Source organism: Salmo trutta, chromosome 3 (assembly GCF_901001165.1).
Source record: "Salmo trutta chromosome 3, fSalTru1.1, whole genome shotgun sequence".
Taxonomy (NCBI): domain Eukaryota; kingdom Metazoa; phylum Chordata; class Actinopteri; order Salmoniformes; family Salmonidae; genus Salmo; species Salmo trutta.
This window is the reverse complement of record NC_042959.1, coordinates 14,418,064-14,442,846: the sequence shown is the minus strand read 5'-3', so window position 1 is coordinate 14,442,846 and position 24,783 is coordinate 14,418,064. Positions and strand designations below refer to the sequence as shown.

The 24,783-nt window shown below is 44.1% G+C and overlaps 2 protein-coding genes across 2 annotated transcripts in view; one reads left to right on the top strand and one right to left on the bottom strand.

Moving 5' to 3' along the window:
* Positions 1-2,618: 2,618 nt before the first annotated feature.
* On the bottom strand, positions 2,619-8,511 carry LOC115169016 (transcriptional activator protein Pur-alpha). The gene has a single exon (XM_029724627.1). The coding sequence runs from the start codon at positions 8,436-8,438 to the stop codon at positions 7,596-7,598; it is 843 nt and encodes a 280-aa protein (XP_029580487.1). The 5' UTR covers positions 8,439-8,511; the 3' UTR covers positions 2,619-7,595.
* Positions 8,512-10,069: 1,558 nt separating this feature from the next.
* The window catches only part of nrg2b (neuregulin 2b), a gene marked incomplete in the record, with an annotated part of 65,411 nt that continues 50,697 nt past the window's right edge, over positions 10,070-24,783 (top strand). The window contains 1 exon segment of the mRNA XM_029716273.1: positions 10,070-11,195. Within this exon segment, the coding sequence (XP_029572133.1) occupies positions 10,787-11,195 (409 nt within the window).

Here is a 24,783-nt window from a genome sequence, read left to right as displayed (position 1 = left end):
CTTTCTCGACACTAAAGCGGTACGGAATCTTTGCACGGTCAGAACAGACACAGAGGCTTTATAGATGCTGTGTTTTTGATGAGACTGGATCAGAGATCCTTAGTTCTGTTGACTGAAGTGGAATTTGGAATCAGAACTGTCATTTTATACATTATGTCTTTCTTACTCTGAGGACCGACCTTGTCACTTTGGCTGTTGTGCTAACTAACCATTGTTTCCCCAATGTTTTAGGGTAGAGCAGTGCTGTTGTAATATAGAATTGTGAGAAGGTTTTTTACTTTGCTGGTCCTGTCTTAAATAAATATTTTTTTTTGTTTTTTATTTAAACAAAGGAAAATTGGAGACTGGAAATGTTACTGTATATTGTTATTTTGTTTGACAGTGTAAAGTGGAGGGAGTTTTTACTGGTTATTTTAGTCAGTGCTTCCTAAAGTCATCTTTCATATACAATAGAAATTGGTGTCAATGTTTTTATTATCAATTCTACATCTCTTTATCTAGAGATATTGCCTTATGTAACGCAGATGAGAAAATAACGATGTGGAAAATGTTTAGCATAGCTAGTTTGCAATTTAGCAGGAATAAACATCACGTCCACATCTTGGACACAATGAGCACTTGTCAAGGTACCACTTGCACCTGTAGCCATTAAATACTATGAAAGGCTGGTTATGGCTCACATCAACACCATCATCCCAGACACCCTGGACCCACTTCAATTCACATTCTGCCCCAACAGAGCCACAGATTACGCAATCTCTATTGCACTCTCCCACCTGGACAAGAGGAACACTTATGTGAGAATGCTGTTCATTGACTACAGCTCAGCATACAACACCATGGTGCCCTCCAAGCTCATCATTAAGCTCAGGTACCTGGGACTGAACACCTCACCCTGCAAGTGGATCCTGGATTTCCTGACAGGCTGCCCCAGGTGGTGAGGGTAGGCAACAACACATCCGCCACACTGATCCTCAACACAGGGGCCCCTCAGGATGTGCATGCTTAGTCCCTTTCTGTACTCCCTGTTCACCTGCACATGACTCCAACACCATCATTAAGTTTGCGGACGACATTACGGTGGTAGGCCTGATCACCAACGAGGATGAGACAGCCTATAGGGAGGAGGTCAGTGACCTGGCAGTGTGGTGCCAGGACAACGTCAACAAGACAAAGGAGCTGCTCGTGGAGTACAGGAAACAGAGGGCCGAGCACGCCCCCATCCACATTGATGGGGATGTAGTGGAGCGGGTCGAGAGCTTCGAGTTCCTCAGTGTCCACAAGGAACATGATCCACACGCACCAACACAGTCGTGAAGAAGGCACGACAACGCCTCTTCCCCCTCAGGAGGCTGAAAAGATTTGGCATGGGTCCTCAGATCCTCAAGAAGTTCTACAGCTGCACCATCGAGAGCATCTTGACTGGCTGCATCACCGCTTGGTATGGCAACTGCTTGGCATCCGACTGCAAGGCGCTACAGAGGGTAGTGGGTACGGTCCAGTACGTCACCGGGGACGAGTTCCCTTCCATCAAGGACTTCTATACCAGGCAGTGTCAGAGGAAGGCCCTAAAAAAGTCCAGACTATTCTCTCTGCTACCGCTCGGCAAGCGGTACCGATGCACCAAGTCTGGAAACAACAGGACCCTGAACAGCTTCTACCCCCAAGCCATAACGCTGCTAAATAGTTAACCAAATAGCTACCTAGACAATCTGCATTGACTCCCTTTTGCACTAACTCTTTCAATTCATCAAATACACTGCTGCTACTGCTTATTATCTATCTTGTTACCTAGTCATTTTACCCCTACCAATATGTAAATATCTACCTCAATTACCTCGGACCACTGCACATTGACTCGGTACTGGTACTCTGTGTATATAGTCAAGTTGTCATTACTCATTGTGGATTTATTCCTTGTGTTATTATTTTTCTATTTTTGTTGGGAATGGCTGGTAAGTAAGCATGTGACTGTTAGTCTACACCTGTTGTTTAGGAAGCATGTGACAAATACATTTTGATTTGATTGTCTCTCAAATACATCGTAACAGTTGTTGGTTAGCTAGCTAGTGATTTTTTGTTGTTGTTGCCATATTAGCATTGACCTGAAATCAGTCAAAACACCTCAAAACAAGACATGGTATTAAGAACAAGATAAAAGTAGCAGAAAAGAGCCACCTAGGATTCCCTACATGGCAGCCTCTTGTCATTGTTGCTAGCTATCTGTCCGTTCAGTCATAACGAGGCACGGATTCCGGCCCCATCGATACGTGCACATTATTTTCGTGATGTCAGCCAACCCGTCTGTTCTTGTCAATGCGACGTGAACAGTATCCATGCTTCAGCTCCTTTGACTGCGCCAACTTTCCGCATCAACACGTCCTCAAAACGGCACAAATTAGCCTACTTCAGCGCAATGGACCGCGCCAATGTCGCATATCGCCATCACCATCACCCTGAAAAGTGCCTGACGACTCTTCTAGCGAACTTCAGCTTTCAGCAGCAGGTAGGCCTATTGGTGCCACTACCAGTACTTCTAAATGTAAGTTATTTGGACCGTTATGAATTTTAAAAAATCTGTGGAACTTTTAGTCAGACACTCTGTAAAGACACAAGAGCATGAGGAATGCCTGTTTATTGCAATTAGTCATTTTCAGACGACAAAGGCTTTTCCAACATTAAAACAACAACGTACAAAACAGCACACGTTTTGCCATCAACTAAAATTTAATAAGGTAGTGAAAGTACATAAACAAAGTAATGAAGTACAGTAAGATACAAGTTATGATGATGTCAAATGTTGGATGAGCAGATTTTTCAAAGCCAAATGAAGCACCATCGTCATGTAGTCAGGAAAGGCCATAAATCAGTAAGAACTACTCTAGAATGTATGGGGGAAAAGTTAAACATGGTACATCACAGTTTTCAGACCTTATTACCAACTAAAAAATATCAATATTGGTGTAACACTACTTTATCATGCAATTTACTTTAGTAAACCTTCTGAAACACAGACAAAATATACTTCAATAAGTAGAAGAACTCGATACATCTCTGTCCAGCAATGTCACAAAGCCTGGAAAGTAATTTATACTCTCTGAATGTGAGATCCCTATCAAAAATAATATGCAGATTTTTTATTTTCTTAATATATCTAAAGTGCAAGTATTTATCCATTTTATTCAATGCTTTCTGTAAGTATAAAATACAAAAGAAAAAAAACAGCAATATGCTTTTCCTGTTTATATGTTATATTTTTCTGAAACAAGGATCATCATATACACACACACACACACACACCACAGATAAAATATTTTGAAAGGTGCAACATATCATATAGGGTTGATAAAGGGTAGTTAGACCATACGGTGACATGGGATATGTTCATTGTGCATTGACCCTCTTCCTCCCCATTGACTTTCATAGATCCTTTTCCCAATGTCTCGTCCCTGTACATAACGGTAGCCTATACAGTCTGCATACATGAAGGACTCTGCATTGGTATGTGCAAAACAGAATGCGTGCTGAGCTAGTAATGGTCAAGATGACTGTTGGCTTCACAAACAAGATTGTGATTGGCCTTGCCCATTATAGACGTTGTCTGTGAGTGATTGGTCTGAACTTGAAGGACCAGAGAAACGTCACAGCGACAATAGAACACTGAAACTCAATTGAATGGATCTTTAAACAGCTTGGTAGAATGAATGGAAGTTGGAATTGTAGTGGGAGAGATTCCAGAAGACCACACCTCTAAAAGGACTGGTAGAGGTTGTTACCATGGTCATGCAGCTGTTGTTTAGATCAAAATACACATTCCCACCATTAAGAACTAGTACAAATAAGAAGAACAAAGCACCTATAATAGTTAATCAATTCTAAGACATCTCTCTCTGATGCAAACAGCACAAGCACCATCACCACCACCAATGTTACACTGAACTGAACTAGCCATGCTGCTGCACAGTTACAATCAACCCACTGCAGGTTTTGATTATGGGACAAAAACACCTGGTGTCCATTTTGTGCCCCATTGATTAACTGCAATGTGAGCAACATGGCGAAATCATCAGCTCCAAACCGTGGCAGTTGGTTCTGACCCAACACCGTGTTGATCCTTTAAAATAGGCAGTGTTCTAGAATCTATTACACAGAACCATGCCACTCCGGAACCAGAACGGACCCAGTAGCACCTTGTGAACTGACAAAAAAATAATCACTTTTGTTAAATTATCATTTATTTTTGATGTGCGTTTTACAGAGCGAGGCATACAAATGTAAAACGTGAGCTGAATGATTTAGAATTACGGCCCCATTAAATCAGATCCTCTTTAGCAGACATCCACATAGCTGATATTTTGACTTGTCGGAGGCGGAACCGCGTTAGAGCTGTCAAATCCACAAGCGGCTCCCGGCATCATACCTAAAGCGCACATTGCTATTGGCTGCACGAAGTCGCATTAAGAGAAATCCCATGGAGTCATATTTACAAGTTCAAACACTGGAATGTGAGATGTAATCTACAGCTCAATTAAGCTGATAGAAATCCTCATTAAATGTTAAATGATTTTCAATTTGAACGTCATTATTTCTATATAGCCTACACTTTCTCGTTCTAAACTTCTAACGGGTGTGGCTTCGTGACAATGATCTCAAGAGCAGCTGCTCACTGATTTGACAGCTACAACGCAGTTCCACTTCGGACACCGCCAAAACATCAGCTATGCGGGTGTTGGCTATCGCCAGTTAACACTTGATCTGATTGACTATAGCCTTCGTCTCTCTAGGGCTGGCCAGTAAGAGAGTTGTGAAAATGGTGTATTGAATTTCCAGGCTTAATGTTTCGCATTTAAAGCCTGAATTCAATCAAGTATTTACTGTGTAGAAATAGCATTTGGTCTTTCACAGCGGTAGTGGAGGTTTGACTGAATTCTGGCTTCAAAATGTTCTCCATATGTGTAGAGCACAACAGAGTCAAATCCACAGTTTACCTGCTATGTAAAAGATCTCTGAAACTCTGGGGCAGTGTTAGGCAGTGTCATGGGTTTCTCTCCAAAAGAGGAGAGAAACCCATGAAGCTTTAATGCTAGCCTAGTAAAGGGCCATTTAATAGGGGTCCTATATGGGGCCCCATATAGGGACCCATGCATTTCGAGGCCTCTTACAGTTATAACTCTGACCGAATCCAAATGGCTGGTGGAATTATAGCAGACCTACCTACTGCTGCTCAGTCTGTCCTCAACATCACGCCAGCCGGCCTGATGGCAGTACAGTACAGTGCAGTAGGTTTAGATCTACTAAACTAATCCAAGCCACCCTGTGATGCTCTAAATCCAGCTACTGATGGTTAACCTAGCTGACTGATTGTTAATCAACGCTTAAAGAAATCCTCTATGGCATTGTTTACTGGTGGACTGAGAGCAAGGAATGCTGGGTAACTGTCAAAATGATTCTGTCTTCACCCCAGGAAGAATGGTTGGTCACTTCTTCGTCAGGGCAACCCCCTCTGTCACCACATCAATTTGTTGATGTCATTTTCATTGAACTTTTCTCCTTCTGACTTGGGATAATTTATCCCAGTAAAACTAAAAAGTTTCATGATACTACTCAATTAAATGATAAGACACTCAGAAGGGGCAGGACTGTGCTTCTAACACTGACCTGGAGATGAGGAGATAAGCTTTCTGATTTGTGTGGGGGGGGGATAAGCTATGTCACTGTAGCGATTCTGTGGAAAGAGAAACACCAGAAACGTGCCTACACTCACTGAAACACAGTGGGGGTTACTGTATATGAAAGTGATGGGAAATCTCACACTAGTTTGAAACCTTTTCACTTAAATGCAGAGAAAGACTTCACATTTCTGTAACAATGCAGAATTCAGCCTCATGCTTTTCAAATATCAATCACATATATATTTGCCTTTTTTTTGTCTATACAACATACAATGCCACGATTGGCACGTACAATATTGCACACTATAAAGTAATGTCCTCACTGTCTGTCATCACCCTGTGTCGGGGGAGACTGCTGCTCTGACAACATGTGGAGAGTAACATTGAGAAATCAAATAATGCAGTGACAAATTAGACCAGCAAGCCCGGTCTAGTTTGGATTATATTGGAGCTGTAGCACCATAGAAAGATACTGCCTTGGCCTTTTGGCCTACATCCAGAAAAACCTCACAAGGGGCTCTTAGGGCATCCATCCATCATCCGTCTCCATCTCATCCCCACTGACTGACTACTGTATACGTCCAGTTACATTTTACATGGTGCAAGAGGTGGACAGACACAACCCCACATCTCTGATGACTATCCATGCTCACATTTGAAGTGCTGCTGCTGTCGCTGTTCTAGGGGCCATTCTCTGCTCTCCTGCCTGTGGAGGGAGACAGGCTACAGAAAAGGGCCTCTCTGGCTTGGCTTGTTAGTGTTGACCAATAGCCATACAGCAAACAGTACAGAACTCACAAATGAAAACATACAGTGGTCGAGAGAGATATCATTAACATCGACCACAATGTGAAGCACGTAAACGAGTGGAGTGTATAAGGCACCAGGTTGTTCTGACGTCAGAGAGGATGCGCCCTCACGGCTCAGCATGCATGTAGCCGCGCGCTGATGCGTCTTTTTACGCGTCTCGCGCTGCCATCACCGGTTGAGCATCTGGTTTTTGTGCCCCATCCCACCCTCCCCCCGAAAAAGAAAACTCGCCCACAGAAAACGTGGGCATCTTAGGATTTAAATACAGCTGATTCACAAAATCATAATTAGTATATCTAAGTTAGCACATTTTTTATCTAACCATTGTTCCAAATTTGAATGGACATGGTGCAAAAGGGTTGATATTCAATAGTAAAGATGCTTTTATCCCGTTTAGGCCTATATCGACTCTGCTCTCCTCATAAAATACTCCATAATGTAGGCCTATGACATGATAGAAACGCTTTTCATAACTACATTTTGGATCAAATTAAACACTACAACTTTCCCAAATGCCTTTTTAAAAGAGATTTAGGCCTACGCATATTGGCAGAAGTGTCGATTTTTTCAGTCTGTGCGTTGCGTTCTGCAGTACACGTTAATAGATAGCGCTTTACTTTTTATTTCCTGCGTACCTTATATTAATAAACTACAACTGATTTCAGATATTGGTTTGGTAAAGTAATTTATCATATATATATATTTGTGCTGATGTCAAATGTTGGTTTACATGGAGATCTTCGTAATTTCCAATTTACGTTTATTTTTTCGTTTTGCACTTTGGAAACCTTTTCGAAATAGCTTGGACGTGTGCAAAATCGGGTTGTTTGTTAGAGCAATAAACACTGTTCATTGTCATTTAAATCAAGTAGGAAACAGTTCATATTTTACAGTTCAAACAAGTTATTGATAGCAGCGGCTTACTGTTAAAATGGTTGGTAAGTGGGTGACATCCAGCAATGAACGACGAGACAGTAGGCTACTGCCAGTCTGACTGTGAAGGTTGTGTGTGGGGTGCTTCCCTTGGAATTCTCTCTTTATATTTTACAGTAAAAGTCTGATTATAAAGTCTGTTGTTTGTTGTTATTTATTTCTGCTCAAGCCGGTAATCCGTCAATCATCGTCCCCGTCGTCACCATGTTGGCCCTCCGGTAGGAGTTCGGAGGCCCGTTTCTCTCTACTCCGCTCCTGGATCTTTCTCATCTCCTCGGCATATTTACAGAACGTGTTGCCGAATTTGGACCACACTTTGCACGGAACAGTGATGGAGTTCCGGTAGGTAGGCTTCACCTCGCTGACCCGCATGAACACTCCGTACTTGTTAGAACCCACGTCGAAGAAAAAGCGTTTGTTGTCAACAGTCAAGGAAGTGCCCTCGGGTAGATCTGCTGGTTCCTCGTCCACACCGTAATCATCGATGAGTTTGGCCAAAGCGTCACGGAACTCGATAAGTCCCTGCGCTGGAAGCGCGATGGTCTGGCCTTGTGCACTTCCCAATCCGGGCCCCCGATTAACGGTCTGACGGATCCTTAGGAACCGCCCCCTCTGGTTCTCTTTCAGATCCATGTAATATTTGCGATTCTCTCGCACTAGAAATTCGCTCTTGAGGGCACGCCGGGGCTCATCCTGCACTATATCCGGGTTGCTCGGGCCCAGCTGGGCGTAATGTTCGATGAAGTCCCCGAGATAGTCACGGAACTCCACTGCCACTGACATAGAGAGAGTGAGGCGGCTCTTATTTCCCCCAGCTCCGACCTCGGCAATCTTTAGGAAGCGGCCTTTTGCATTCTGCTTCACGTCTAGGTAGAAGCGCTTATTCTGGATGTCGACTCGCTTTGACGCGAGCTCCTCGGTGTCGTGTTGCAGTCTTGCCGCGGCGCCCATCGCGCCCGGAGGCAGGGAGCCGGGGCCTGTGGCCAGCCCTCCGTGGTCACTGCCACTGTCTCTGTCCGCCATGATGCTGCCTCCTGCTTACCTTCCACCGTCTCCCTCAGCCTGCTGCAACCTCGACTGCCTGTCACCCACACCGACGATATCGCGAGAGCGCTAAGCTTTAGAAAGGAAATGAAAGCAGCCTACTGTAGTTCATATTACATGCTGTTCTGAGAGGGGTGTATTCAAGAGATACACGTTTGCGCCTAAACTGTGTAGCAGCTGCACATAATTCAGTAACGTTGTAACTAAATTGAAGCTCTTCACAATGTGTTATGATGCAATGCATCATTATAATGCCCCTCATTTTTATTTCCTATTAGTAATATGAAATCATAATCTTTCACAGAATTGCCTATACTACTTCCACTGGTCATCATCTGCCATGAGAGAAACGGGTGTCTTGTCTGCATCTGTAGCATCTAGCACATTCCTCGAATGAAACACTGGCCCACCCATGTGTCAAACCGAGCAGAGACAGATAATACAAACGTGTATTTTATTGATATACATCATCTCTTCTTAATCACCCTTGCATTTAAACATAATACAGCTAGGTGGATAAAATGACATATAAAAGTCGAATTAACTGATAAAGGTTTATTTGTCTTTTCATGAGAGAATAGACTCATATGTTTGGAGTGTTGAAGGAGTGATTTGATTGAGAATAAATATTGAGCTTCAAAAAGGAAAATATTTGTATGAATAACTAAAATAATATTTAGTCTATTGTGTGAACTGTAAGATGATGAGGTAGAATGAGTCACATATCCTTAGTATGATCAGAAATCATTAATCAGTTCTCTTCCAGTGACTGATATCGACATCTTTCTGACGCTATTTCAGCGCAAATTCTCTGACCTCTAGCAAGGACGGCTAGCTCGCGCTCTGAACGGGCGAGCGGGGGAAGCTTGAAGGAATTAAGTGATTGATTGATTGATTGGGGGGGAGAAGGAGGGATGGATGGAATGGTAGAGGGAGGAGAATAACTTGTGAGCCACCACTGTAAGCTGTGTATGGGCAAGCTTTCGTCACACTGTTAAGGGTTTGAGAAGAGATCAACATATTTTAAAGGCATCCACCTATCCTGTACAAAGATAACGAGTATCATTTTGGCATATGTGGCTTCCGTATTACTTCGATGCTGGTTGGCCTAATCGATATTCTCACATGTGGCCACACGCTGAGCCACTCGGCCACCACCACACACATTATTCATTTTCTCTCGGTGCAGAAATCTCCAGCCCTGCATGAACATGCCCGCAGGACCCAGTGCCTTTTGTAATAGGTGAAGCCGTTGTTGGGCATCGTTCCGTGAGGGTTGCCTGTTTGGCGCTAGCTGCATCGGTTTGGTCAGATTAGACTGAAAGAAAGAGAGGTCTCCAATTTACAGGTTGTCGTGCTATAGGCTACTACTGGAACCATTGAGACATTTTCGCAGCGTTAGTCATCGCACTAGCCGCAGTGTAGCCTTGTCTCTCTGAATAGCCAGCCGTGTAGTTCAGTACGCACTCTTCTAAGTGTTGAGTTTGGTTGATCTCATCTTTTTAAAACGAACCGCAACCGAACCATATGCTGCTGCTATAATGGTCGTCCATGGTTCTGACTTCGGGCGGTTTCTCTGACCTGTTGTCAGTGGTCTGAGTGGTGTTGGGTCAGTGTGTTGGGCGCGCGGCTCCGGTCATTAGTGTTTGCGCAGGAAGTGGCAGCCGACGCCAGTGGCCGAGCAGGTGATGTTTGCTCACGTAAGCCGTTCGCGTTTGAGGGGTGCAAGGGACGCGGCTGGAGGGATTGCGCTGTTGCATCGCCTAACTGGATAACCAGATAACCGCTGTCTTCTGTAGTCTCCGTTTTACCGAAAAGGAATCCGATTTTTCTACACTTCTGAAGGTGGTTCAAGAAGGCCGACCTTGTGTGTGTCTGTCTGTGTATTTATGCTTTTTTTTCCTGTGTGCGGAATCTAACAAATAATTTTCCGTTATAGAAAGGCAATGCGCCCACCCATGCGATGACATTTGTTGGTGAGAGAGGATAGACTGTAGAGGCTTCATGCAGAACCTCTGGTTTCGAGTAGAGGGTCATTTACGAGTCTTGGTTTGCGTTTCAGGAGAAAAAAATTGTGTTGAAGGAGAATGCAGCAACCACATTTTTAACCATGCAGAACCGGGCCGTTTCCGCTTCTTAGGCTGGTGTGTCCCCATCTGAAAGTTTATGGGGAAAGCGGCAGACACAGATGGCATGGACACTTATACAAGGTCTGCCGCTCTGCCCTGCTATCGGAGCCTATTCGCAGTCTCCCACTTCAACCCCGCTCCGTCATCCGCGCCCCTCAGCCGCCCCAGCACTGCAGCAACCGAGCCACGGCCGACGGCATGAGGCTTGATCCGGTGCATTTCTCCATGCTGGTCATCGGGGTCTCCTTCGCCTGTTACGCCCCGAGTCTCAATTCCCTCCAGGACCAGGCGTATCGATCTGCCGTGGTCATCGAGGGCGAGGTGCGCTCCTCACCGGAAAACGTCTCTCGGGAGCCTTACAGTGTAAATGTCAAAGTGCTGGACGTGTGGCCCGTGAACAGCGGCGGGCTCGAGCGGGAGCAGCTCGTGACTGTCGGAGACTTCGGTTCCGAGGCCCCGTGCACCACCGTGGAGGAGAACCACAGATATATATTTTTCATGGACCCAACAGGCGAGCCTTTAGTATTCAAGGCATCGTTTGCTCCGCTGGACGCCAGCGGAACGGACCTGAAGAAGGATGTGGAGAGCGTGTTGTGTGAGGACTGCGGTAAGTTTAGCTTTTATTGGACGCTTTAGGGCCGCACGCGAATGCCCCGGTGATATAAGGAGTCTCCGGTCTCCTTGTGAGTGTTTATAGGGGATGATTGACATGGTTCAATTCTCCATGCCCTGGTGACACAACCAAGACGGTGCATTTTTTCCGAGGACATCAGACCATGAATGGATGAGTGAGACAGATGTCCTAGAGACTGTAGTACATTAGGATATAGGTGAGAGTGATGTAGAATAGGTTATACTTGGTGACGAGTGAGACGATTATCATGTCTAAAGCGCTTTGATTTGATATGGACAATCCATCAATATGAAAATGATATACCATCTATAGTGTGCATGTTGGTAAGATATTGGCCTGCTTCGCTATGTGGAGTCAAAAGATGGAGCATAGATGCTGTACAAAAGCCTCTGTGTGTGTGTGTGTGTGTGTGTGTGTGTGTGTGTGTGTGTGTGTGTGTGTGTGAAATATTCCATGTCTAAGAATGGGGTGGCGAGGTATTAGAGAGAGAGTGAGATAAAGAGAGAGTGAGAGAAAGGAGAGAGAATATGGAGTGAATCTGACAGAATATGACACAGTTTCATTTCAAATACCCATCAGTATTAATTCAGATGTCAGTTAGCTCTCAAACAGCATGGAGACTGACACCATGTGACAGGAAATAGGGAGACCAACCAGCTAGTCCTAACCGGTCGGTGCTGTTAGATCAGGTGGTGGATATTTGGTCCCTTAGGGCCCTTCACTAAAGATCAGAGCCATGACAATGTTTCAGCACCGTGGACAGCTCATATTCTCTGACCTCTGAATAGCATCCATCCATTCTCAGTCTGTTTTATTTGTTGTCATGCATGATAAGAGTAAGACAGTGGCCTATTGCCTCTTTAAACCATCAGTTACATTATCTGCTAATCTCTGTGACAAATTCTCTGGATGTGTCCAAATATTCTGGAGAACTGAAGCTTTCTTTGCTCAGCTCGTCACCTTTGGCATGATGAAACAACACCGGTATGATCAGGGCCCATATGTATCAAGCATCTTAGAGTAGGAGTGCTGATTTAAGATCAGTTTAACCTTTTATATCACAATTAATAAGATTCCATGTACAGGAAATACCTGATCCTAGATCAGCACTCCTATTCTGAGATGCTTGACACATGCCACCCCTGGTCTCTAGCCAAGGCTAACATTAAGATCTTCCTGACAGCATTTCAGCACCATGGACAGTGTATAGTGTGCCTGACCTCTGAGTAGAATCCATGATGAGAAAATAAACAATCTTTCCTCAACTCGTTCTCATTGCCCCCATGGCCACTAATCTGAAAGGCCTTGATGGGTGAAAGTGATGCAGGTGAAACCTATCCACCACTTTCACCTATCAGTGCTCATAATAGAGAGAAGACAACATGATGCTTGGAGTGTTTGTCTCTGTCAGCTGTGTGTTTCTGTATGGTTGCACCATTCCCTGTCTGCAGCTGAAGTGCTATACTTGTTATTTGGTTTAGTGTCAACTCTGCTTGCTGAGAGAGGGATGACAGTATTGTAGGTAATCTGCTACTCAGATGCTGCCATCAAAGACCACAATTCCTTGACTCAACAGTGACACAGACAGACTCGACTCACCACTGGAACCTCATCTATGCAAAGTCCCAGATGTACAGAGAGATAGGCTCCAGTGCTCTGACTATCTACACAAGTCTCTCTCTCTCTCTGTCCCTATAGAGCAGCATTATATCTCAGCTACGGCCTCACACACAGCACAGAACTGCTGCTCTGCTGCAAATGCCTCAGCATGCTGTCTTTAGCAGAGAGTTCTGGGGCTTGTATAAATGATGTACACTGACTGAGGTTTGAGGGTAAGTGTGTCCTTCTGTAAGCAGGATGTATATGTAACACGGGATATGAACCTGGTTCTCCCACAGGAGCAACCAACGTCTTAGACCGTTAGACCAAGAGGATATTCCCTCTCGGGTCCGAGGGCAGACACTGGTTTTTGAAGATCCCAGGAGGGGCTACCTAGTCACGTGACCATGACCAACTCACGTCTGCTACATACAGACCAGTGTTACTGTCATTTGTGGTCTAGAAACATCAAACTGTTCTGCTGTGCCTTGATTACAGTTACTGTGCGTGTGCACGTGCTTGGGCACACGTATGTGTGTGTGTGTGTGTAGATGCCTAGAGGTCATCTGAGGTCTGCGTTGAGGATGTGCATGTATGTGGTATAATCACTTCTATGACCTGGCTATTAGAATCCTATCAGGATTGGTGTGAACATGGTTCTCCCATCAGCCACCTGCTACCGCTACAGATGTGTGTTGTATCAGACACATTCAGGTAAGCTGTACAAGCACTGGTCCTGCTTTGAATGTGTGTGGACATCATTCCAGACTTCCCAGTGCATTTGTGAATAATGTAACAGCACTCATCCTTTCCTGTCCCTCAGTGCAAACTGAACCAAGTCACGAGGCTTTTTAGAAGGACCATGAGAAGAGCAGATGATTGTATTTGTAAAGGCAAGGTACCTTCGTGTCCCCCTCCTCAGCCATGCATCCATCCATCCCATGCTCAAGGATGGTTGCCACACCCCTTTCTGTCTCTGTTTCTCTGTCTCTCGCTCTCTCTCTCTCTCTCCGAGGAAGTATGAGAGATTATCTTTCTCTGATTCTCTCTCTATCTCTTTCTCCCTCTCTCTTTTAGAATCTCTACCTCTTCACAGAAGATGTATGGAATCAATGCCTCAATCCTCTAATCAGTAGAATACTGTCTGTTCTGCAGGTTTAGAAGATGTAGAACCCCGCAGTGAGACGTGTGTCTGAAATGAGGGGATAGATAAATATGAAAGAGAGGGGGAGAGGTGATAGAGGGGATGGAGGGAGCAATGAGGGAGAGGTGACAGAGAGAAAGTGAGGTGTGGAGGTTAGAGAGCAAGAGAGAGTGTAAGAGAGAGAGAGAGAGAGAGATGGAAGGAGGAGAGGTAGTCGGGGAGGGAGAGGTGGTAGCATGGCTTGCACACGACTCAGAACCCTGTCAGGAGGGGGGAAAGAGGGAGCGAGAGGGGGAGAGAAGGGAGAGTAGGGAGTGAATAGCTTTTCCCCACCGCTCTGCCCGCAAGCGCTTCATCAACTATTAATCACTAACTCTGCTCATCCTCTCTCTCTCTCCCTCTCTTCTTCCATATCCCCCTGTTTCTACCTATCCTCCCCTCTCTCTCTCCCTCTCTTCTTCCATATCCCCCTGTTTCTACCTATCCTCCCCTCTCTCTCTCCCTCTTCTTCCATATCCCCCTGTTTCTACCTATCCTCCTCTCTCTCCCTCTCTTCTTCCATATCCCCCTGTTTCTACCTATCCTCCCCTCTCTCTCCCTCTCTTCTTCCATATCCCCCTGTTTCTACCTATCCTCCTCTCTCTCCCTCTCTTCTTCCATATCCCCCTGTTTCTACCTATCCTCCCCTCTTTCTCTCCCTCTCTTCTTCCATATCCCCCTGTTTCTACCTATCCTCCTCTCTCTCCCTCTCTTCTTCCATATCCCCCTGTTTCTACCTATCCTCCCCTCTCTCTCCCTCTCTTCTTCCATATCCCCCTGTTTCTACCTATCCTCCCCTCTTTCTCTCCCTCTCTTCTTCCATATCCCCCTGTTTCTACCTATCCTCCCCTCTCTCTCTCCCTCTCTTCTTCCATATCCCCCTGTTTCTACCTATCCTCCCCTCTCTCTTTCGCACACATCCTCTATTCCTTCCTCTCTCTCACACGCATACTATCAATCTCTTTCTCTCTCTATTTCTGTCTCCCCCTCTCTCACCTCTCCCTACCTTCCCAATATCTGACAAAATCTGTCTCCTCTCTTCCTCCACTTTCCGTTCCCTCACTCCCACACTCCCTGTTCTCCTTTCTCACACAACAGGCTTTCCATATTAGGAGGACAGTGAGTGAATCTTGTACAGTAGCTTATCCTCGGGACTGTAACCAGGGTTTGAGTTGTAGTGAGGTCCGGAAGATCATTTACTGCATTTCTATACAAGAAAAAAACAGCAAAATCAAGCAAAAATGACCCCAGCCATTATCAACTTGGCTGCTGTAGGTTCATTCACCTCAGTCCATCTACAAACACATAGCCTATTAGCTTTACAATGTTATACCCCTGAAAGGAGGGAAATATGAGAAATGATTCACACTGACGTGTAGCATCAGTGACGTAACCAAAACGTGTGACATTTCTAGAACTATATTGTTTGCATGTTGATAAGATTTTTATGCAGACCTATAGGGAAGATAGGTGCTGTGGACATGTTCATATTGAAACATACAGTGGTTGTATTTTAAGGTAGACCTATAGGGAAGATAGGCCATGTGGACATGTTCATATTGAAACATCTTCTTTAAGTTCCTAACTTGTCTGTTTAGATTAGTCAACATTTTCTAAGTTTGGGAACAACTGTACTAAGCTCTCTCTCTGCTTGTTTCCTCCTCTTCCTCTGCTTCCTCTGCTTCCTCTTGCATGCACTACAGCAAGCCTCAGCCTCACCACTGAGCACCACATCACTAGCCTACTCAGTAGCCTACTCTCTGTAAAGCACAGTTATTGTGAGAACTTAGAAGCATATTTTTTGCTCCTGCTGAGGTAGGCTCCGTTTAACATTAGCATCTTACTTCATCCTTCTAGCTGGCTAAGTAATACTAACCAGAGCCCTTCAACATTACTGAAATATACGTTTCTGCCGGCATGGAGACACCTGGCTGACTGATATAGCCTACCTATAAGCGACTATTTACCAGCTGTGCACTCATTCTCTGAAAGTCATTTTTTGTTTGTTTGGGGGTTGTCTGTAGACATGGCAGGAGTCGCGGGTCGGTTTTAAAGTGGAACAGACAGCATTTTAGCAACATGAAATCACATAAAATACACCCCCAGGAAAAATCATTTAAAAAAACATTTTTAAAAAATCTGACAAAGGACCATTTGGATACTGTCATTTTCACGTTTTCATAAATTCGTAGAATGTTTGGGATTTAAGTATAGTAAGGAATTTGTCAAATTTCTATAGCAATGTAGAGTGGGAAAGTGGTCGTGCGTTTGTACAATTAATAGAGACTGCAGTAAATAAAACCAAATAAAAACATACAGTACCAGTCAAAAGTTTTGACACACCTACTCATTCCAGGGTTTTTCTTTATTTTTACTATTTTCTACATTGTAGAATAGTAGTAAATAAATCAAAATGATGAAATAACACATATGGAATCATGTAGTAACCAAAAAAGTGTTAAACAAATCAAAATGTATTTTATATTTGTCACGGATCCCTCCAGAACTTTCATCATGCACACCTGGCCCCTATCCCCACTGATTGTATTTGTATATATGTGCCCTTTGGTTTCCATTGGGCAGTCGATTATTTTCACAATGTCCGTTGGTGCATGTGAGTATATGTGCTGTGTGTTTTGGGCTTTCATGCCCTTGTGGATTGCGCAGATGATTGCGGGTCTCCTCCCGTGTTAATCATCGTGTGCATGTGTTACTTATTCAGTGTACTCCTCGCTCTTTTGTTTGGGTTTCAGCCCTGTGTTTTGTTACGTGTTTGTTAAGTCTTCGTCCCCGTGCCTTCACACGGCACACCGTAATTTGGGATGAATAAAAAAAACAATTACACATTACTGCGCCTGTCTCCCGAATCTCTTCATACCTACGTGGCAATATTTGAGATTCTTGAAAGTAGCCACCATTTGCCTTGATGACAGATTTGCACAGTCTTGGCATTCTCTCAACCAGCTTCATGAGGTAGTCACCTGGAATGCACTTCAATTCACAGGTGTGCCATGTTAAAAGTTAATTTGCAGAAATTCTTTCCTTAATGCATTTGAGCCAATCAGTTGTGTTGTGACAAAGTAGGGTGGGTATACAGAAGATAGCCCTATTTGGTAAAAGACCAACACCATCCATATTATGGCAAGAACAGCTCAAATAAGCAAAGATAAACGAGAGTCCATCAGTTCTTTAAGTAATGAAGGTCAGTCAATCCGGAAAATGTCAAGAACTTTGAAAGTTTCTTCAAGTGCAGTTGCAAAAACCATCAAGCTCTATGATGAAACTTGCTCTCATGAGGACTGCCACAGGAATGGAAGACCCAGAATTACCTCTGCTGCAGAGGATAAGTTCCTTAGAATAACTGCACCTCAGATTGCAGCCCAAATATGTAACTCAATATGTAACTCAACATCAACTGTTCAAAGGTCGAATTGCTGCAAAGAAACCACTACTAAAGGACACCATTAAGAACTAGAAGCTGTCGGAACTAGAAGCACAAGCATTTCGCTACACTCGCATTAACATCTGCTAACCATGTGTATGTAACAAATAACATTTGATTTGATTTGAGAAGAGACTTGCTTGGGCCAAGTAACACGAGCAATGGACATTAGACCGGTGGAAATCTGTCTTTTAATCTGATGAGTCAAAATTTGAGATTTCTGGTTCCAACCTTTGTGAGACGTAGAGTAGGTGAACGGTTTATCTCTGCATGTGGTTCCACCGTGAAGCATGGAGCAGAAGGTGTGATGGTGTGGGGGTGCTTTGCTGGTGACACTGTCAGTGATTTATTTAGAATTCAAGGCACACTTAATCAGCATGGCTACCACAGCATTCTGCAGTGATACACCATCCCATCTGGTTTGTGTTTTTCAACAGGACAATGACCCAAAACATACCTCCAGGCTGTGTAAGGGCTATTTGGCCAAGAAGGAGAGTGATGGAGTGCTGCATCAGATGACCTGGCCTCCACAATCACCCGACCTCAACCCAATTGAGATGGTTTGGGATAAGTTGGACCACAGAGTGAAGGAAAAGCAGCCAATAAGTGCTCAGCATATGTGGGAACTCCTTCAAGACCGTTGGAAAAGCATTCCAGGTGAAGCTGGTTGAGAGAATGCCAAGAGTGTGCATTCAAGGCAAAGAGTGTGCATTCAAGGCAAAGGGTGGCTACTTTGAAGACTTTAAAATATATTTTCATTTGTTTAACACTTTTTTGGGTACTACATAATTCCATATGTGTTATTTCATAGTTTTGATGTCTTCACTATTATTCTACAATGTAAAAATATAGAAAAACCCTTGAATGAGTAAGTGTGTCCAAACTTTTGACTGATACTGTATATCTCGTCCAAAACCGGAGTCTACACAGACCTGTTGCGCTATAGCCAGTCAGAGCTACAGTAGGCCTTTATACAAACAAGCCATTTGCCACACGAGCCTGCCATCATTCACTTTGAACTGGACTGTGTGTTTACAGGCAGTTACAACAGCATGACTTTAGATCATTAAAACGCATTCACCAAAAGCCACAAAATACACCTGAATGGATTTCTGCTAATATGTAAAGAACGGGGTCTTCTTACATTTGGGAACTTTACAGTCCTATTGATCAAACAACCATGAAAAGGTAGGCTCTCTCTCTGTTATGCACATAAAAAACAACAAGATCAACAACTAATGCTAGCCAGAGCAAGATGAACTAAAATCTAACGAAGCCCCTCAAACTTTTGAAGCTAGTTAGCCGTCAACATTGATGGGGAATTGTATCCGACTAGTCCTTCTGCAGCTTGCCTGCCGATACATGCTTGTCCCAACCAAGCACACAAGTTAACTGGCTAAAGTTGGCTAGCTTGCTAGCTAGCTACTTCCAGATACAAATGAAAGAACACCTCACTCTGACCATTTTACTCGCCGTAGCAGAGCTGATTAGGCTGTTTATATGAGAGTGAATGTGCGAATGCAAGAGATATGCTAACTGGATAAAAGTTGTTCAAGTTCTTGCTAGCTAACCAAATTACACCTGCATCTTTCGCTGTGTATAGCCACCGAAAAACTATATGAGGCGAAAAAGTCAGTCCCTCAACCACTCCTCCAATGGCATGAAATGACATCCTCCTAGCAGCTAGCTATCTAGCTAACGTTAGGCTCCGTGTTTTTATCCTAGACTATTAGCCACATTATGACTGACTTGTGATCATTGCCCTTGCTAGTCTGATTGTATTGATATTCCCAGCCTTAGTTACGTTCGTCCGTTTTTTTGTCCAAAATATTTAGTCTGAAACTGAAACAGTGCATCCAGAATGGAGGCAGCAAACAATTTACCAGGCCAGCTGTGATTTACAACCTGATAGCAATGATTTTGGTCTACCAAGATATGTATTGGTGAATTATATTAATCATGTATTGAACTGCATCCATCTATTCTGTCAACAATGCCTTAATGTACGTCATGAAATGTTGAGTCAAATACAACCTATTTTTAAAACCTCTTATAAAGTTTGTTTTGTAGCATACGCTGGGAATTTAATCTTTTTTACTTATATTATGATTGTCTGTTTGTTTCATATCAGCAAAGTAGTTAAAAAGCTGTCAGTTCCACTTTAAAAGCTGACTGCGAGCTGAGGTAGTTCGTTTCACGTCTCAGGCCCTCGGACTGCGATGCGTGTTAGCCGTTTGAGAGAGTGGTGAATGTGCTTCTAAAAAGGCAAATCCAGGAGATGCAGGATAACATATTGTGCATTAGGAAAGTATTCAGACCCCTTGACTTTTTCCACATTTTGTTACGTTACTGTCTTATTCTAAATTTTAAAAAATAATAATGTTTTCCATCAGTCTACACACAATACCCCATAATGACAAAGCGAAAACAGGTTTTCAGAAATGTTTGCAAATGTATTAAAAACAAAAAACAGAAATACCTTATTTACATTAGTATTCAGACCTTTTGCTATGAGACTCGAAATTGAGCTCAGGTGCATCCTGTTTCCATTGATCATCCTTGAGATGTTTCTACAACTTGATTGGATTCCACCTGTGGTAAATTCAATTAATTGGACATGATTAGGAAAGGCACACACCTGTCTATATAAGGTCCCACAGTTGACAGTGCATGTCAGAGCAAAAACCAAGTCATGAGGTCGAAGGAATTGTCCGTAGAGCTCTGAGACGGAATTGTGTTGAGGCACAGATCTGGGGAAGGGTACCAAAACATTTCTGCAGCATTGAAGGTCCCCAAGAACACAGTGGCCTCCATCGTTCTTAAATGGAGGAAGTTTGGAACCACCGAGACTCTTCCTAGAGGTGGCAGCCTGGCCAAACTGAGCAATCGGGGGAGAAAGGCCTTGGTCAGAGTGGTGACCAAGAACCCGATGGTCACTCTGACAGAGCTCCAGAGTTCCTCTGTGGAGATGGGAAAACCTTCCAGAAGGACAACTATCTCTGCAGCACTCCACCATTCAGGCCTTTATGGTAGAGTGGCCAGACGGAAAGCCACTCCTTAGTAAAAGGCACATGACAGCCCGCTTGGAGTTTGCCAAAAGGCCCCTACAGGACTCTCAGACCATGAGGTACAAGATTCTCTGGTCTAATGAAACCAAGATTGAACTCTTTGACCTGAATGCCAAGCATCACGTCTGGAGGAAACCTGGCACCAACTCTACTGTGAAACATGGTGGTGGCAGCATCATGCTGTGGGATGTTTTTCAGTGGCAGGGACTGGGAGACTAGTCAGGATTGAGGTAAAGATTAACGGAGCAAAGTACAGAGGGATCCTTGATGAAAACCTTCTCCAGAGCACTCAGGACCTCAGACTGGGACGAAGGTTTACCTTCCAACAGGATAATGACCCTAAGCACACATCCAAGACAATGCAGGAGTGGCTTCGGGACAAGTCTCTGAATGTCCTTGAGTGGCACAGCCAAAGCCCGGACTTGAACCTGATTGAACATCTCTGGAGAGACCTGAAAATAGTTGTGCAGCGACGCTCCCCATCCAACATGACAGAGCTTGAGAGGATCTGCAGAGAAGAATGGGTGAAACTCCCCAAATACAGGTGTGCCAAGCTTGTAGCGTCATACCCAAGAAGACTCAATGCTGTAATCCCTGCCAAAGGTGCTTCAATAAAGTACTAAGTGAAGGGTCTAAATACTTATGTAAATGTGATATTTCAGTTTTACATTTTGTATACATTTGCAAGCACTTCAAAAGTCCTGTTTTTACTTTGTCGTTATGGGGTATTGTGTGTCGATTGATGAGGGGAAAAAACTATTTCATGAATTTTAGAAAAAGGCTGTAACGTAACAAAAATGAATGTGGAAAAAGTCAAGGGGTCTGAATACTTTCCCAATGCACTGTAAGGAACAAACCATTGTTCAAGATTCCACTCGTTCCCAAAGAGGCAGGTATGAATAGAACTGAGTCAGATAAAGAATATAAGCATTCTGAGATTTGATCAACGCTGGGAGCAATATTTAGATGTTGACCCGTAATAGATTGTATTTATTGTGTACAAAATATATATTTGTATTATTATTAGGACCTTGGTGTCCTCACATGTAATTATAGCCATGCTTATCCTTGTAGGCTTGGTGTGTGTGTGTGTGTGTGTGTGTGTGTGTGTGTGTGTGTGTGTGATCCCCCTGACATGTGTTCCTCAGTAGTCTTGCATACTGCTCTCATACTACATTGAGCTTAGAGATTTGAATAGGTCTACATCTATACAGGAGATACCGTTGAGGTTCAAATGTGCCTCTAAAAGCAATGCAATCATATATGAGACAGGGAGAGATTGACATGCACTCTGGTGTCAAAGAGAGAGAGACAGAGAGAGGGAGAGAGAGACAGAGAGAGAGAGGGAGAAAGAGAGAGGGAGAAAGAGAGAGGGAGAAAGAGAGAGGGAGAAAGAGAAAGAGAGAGAGAGAGAGGGAGAGAGGGAGAGAGAGAGCGAGAGAGAGATAGAACATGTCATGGAGGGACTCTGGGACACATTCCACTGGGCACAGAGGTCAGTTCAACATCTAGTTTTGATTTGATTGAGTGATCAAATAACATGAATTCAAACTGAAATCAACAACAAATGTCACCATGTCATTGGATTTAGGTTAAAAGTTGGGTGAAAAAAAGACAAAATGCCCTTACGTTTGGGTTGAAATTATGTGGAAACAACATTTATTCAACCAGCGGGATTCTTCATGACATGAATCTTTCACACACACACTCAAACACACACACACTCATTCACACTCGGTAACAGGCTTTCATCCACTCAGGTTTGCTCCTGTCTGTACAGAGGTTAGTTATTTTATGTGCTCCAGATCTACAGGCCTATTCTGCCAGTGTATCATTCAAGAGCAGGACTGCAAATGCGCATCTCTCTCTCCTTCTCTTGCCTCCCTCGCTCTCCCTCTGCCTCTCTCTCTCCCTCTCCCTCTCTGGTTTCCATGGTGACAGCTTTGCACTGCAGAAATCACACCGATCTGAGACTGAGATAGAAGTGCTTCTCTCTTTCATACATGAACACACACACACACACACACACACACACACACACACACACACACACACACACACACACACACACACACACACACACATACACACACAGATACATATGCAGAACGCAACACTCACATATGTTCACACATTCACACAAACAATCACACAGCACTGACATTCTGTTTCCCACAGGACATGTAGATTTGATGAATGTACTGTGGTATCGCCTTCACACCCCGGTCTATAGATCCCCTCCCTCCATATGTCCATGTGCTGTGTTCCTCACCATGAGTTGGCTTGGCGCTGTGACACACACCCTCCTGTTAACAGCCCTAATTGATTTGGCTTTCATATCACTCTCTGTTATTGAATCAAGCTTAGCAAAAAATCAGATCAATTCTGTTGATGCCTTTCTCTGAAGGGACAGCAGCAGAGGGGGAGAGGAGATGGGGCGGAGTGAAGGGAGGAGAGGGGAGGCAGTGTTAGCGTCAGCTGACCTTGAGAGAAGGACCCCTTGATGAAAGCCTGTGAGTGCTGGTCACGTCTGATTGGCCAGTGGAGTACTGACCATGCGCGATTGGTCCAACTGTGTTCTATTCAGGCTGGGCACTGCCCCAGTGTTCTAACAGCGGAATCCTCAGATCACTCAGTGATACAGAAGGCTTGGCTCAGCAAGTTCAGCATCACACACACACAAACACATACACAGGTCTGGAAAATCAAGATGCATTTGTAATATGCTAGAGGTGTTAAACTTGTTGTGGCTTGCTCAGTGTCTGTGGTGTGTGTATTATGTATGGTGTCAGTGCCAGGTGTGTATGTGTGTACAGCGTGTGTATGTAATATTGCCCAGATGTCTTTGATTCATTGTCAGAGAGAAGGGGAGAGGACAGTATATGGGGAGAGAGATGTTCAGTTTAAGGAGAAACTGTATTATGTAGAGAGGGGATCATTATCAAATCAAATCAAACTTTATTTGTCACATGCACCAAATACAAGTGTAGACTTTACCGTGAAATGCTTACTAACAAGCCCTTAACCAACAGTGCAGTTCAAGAAGAGTTAAGAAAATATTTACCAAGGAGACTAAAATAAAAAGTAATAATGAAAAAGTAACACAATAAGAATAACAATAATGAGGTTATATACAGGGGGCACCGGTACCGAGACAGTGTGCGGGGGTACAGGTTAGTAGAGGTAATTTGTACATGTAGGTGGGGATGAAGTGACTATGCATAGATAATAAACAGCGAGTAGCAGCAGTGTACAAAAGGGAGAGGGGGGGTCAATGTAAATTGTCCAGTGACGATTTTATTAATTGTTCAGCAGTCTTATGGCTTGGGGTTAGAAACTGTTGAGGAGCCTCTTGGTCCTAGACTTGGCGATCCGGTACCGCTTGCCGTGCGGTAGCAGAGAAAACAGTCTATAACTTGGGTGACTGGAGTCTCTGACAATTTCATGGGCTTTCCTCTGACACCGCCTATTATATAGGTCCTGGATGGCAAGAAGCTTGGCCCCAGTGATGTACTGGGCCGTTCATACTACCCTCTGTAGCTCCTTATGGTCAGATGCCGAGCAGTTGCCATACCAGGCGGTGATGCAACCGGTCAGGATGCTCTCGATGGTGCAGCTGTAGCCCCCCCAGATCCTAAAAAGATTCTAAGTACACACCCCTGAGGGGCCCCAGTGTTAAGAATCAGCCTGGCAGACGTGTTGTTGCCTACTCTTGCCATCTGGGGGCGGCCCGTCAGGAAGTCTAGGATCCAGTTGCAGAGGGAGGTGTTTAGTCCCAGAGTCCTTAGCTTAGTGATGAGCTTCGTGGGCACTATGGTGTTGAACGCTGAGCTGTAGTCAATGAACAGCATTCTCACATAGGTGTTCCTTTTGTCCAGGTGAGAAAGGTCAGTGTGGATTGAGATTGCATCATCTGTGGATCTGTTGGGGCGGTATGTGAATTGGAGTGGGTCTAGGGTGTCCGAGAGGATGCTGTTGATGTGAGCCATGACCAACCTTTCAAAGCACTTCATGGCTACCGACATGAGTGCCTCGGGGCGGTAATCATTTAGGCAGGTTACCTTCGCTTCCTTAGGCACGGTAGTATAGAGAGAGGGGATCATTTTGTAGAGGGTAGTATAGAGAGAGAGAGGATCATTATGAGAGGGTCTTATAGAGAGAGAGAGGATCATTATGGAGATGGTAGTATAGAGAGAGAGGGGATCATTATGAGAGGGTCTTATAGAGAGAGAGAGGATCATTATGGAGATGGTAGTATAGAGAGAGAGG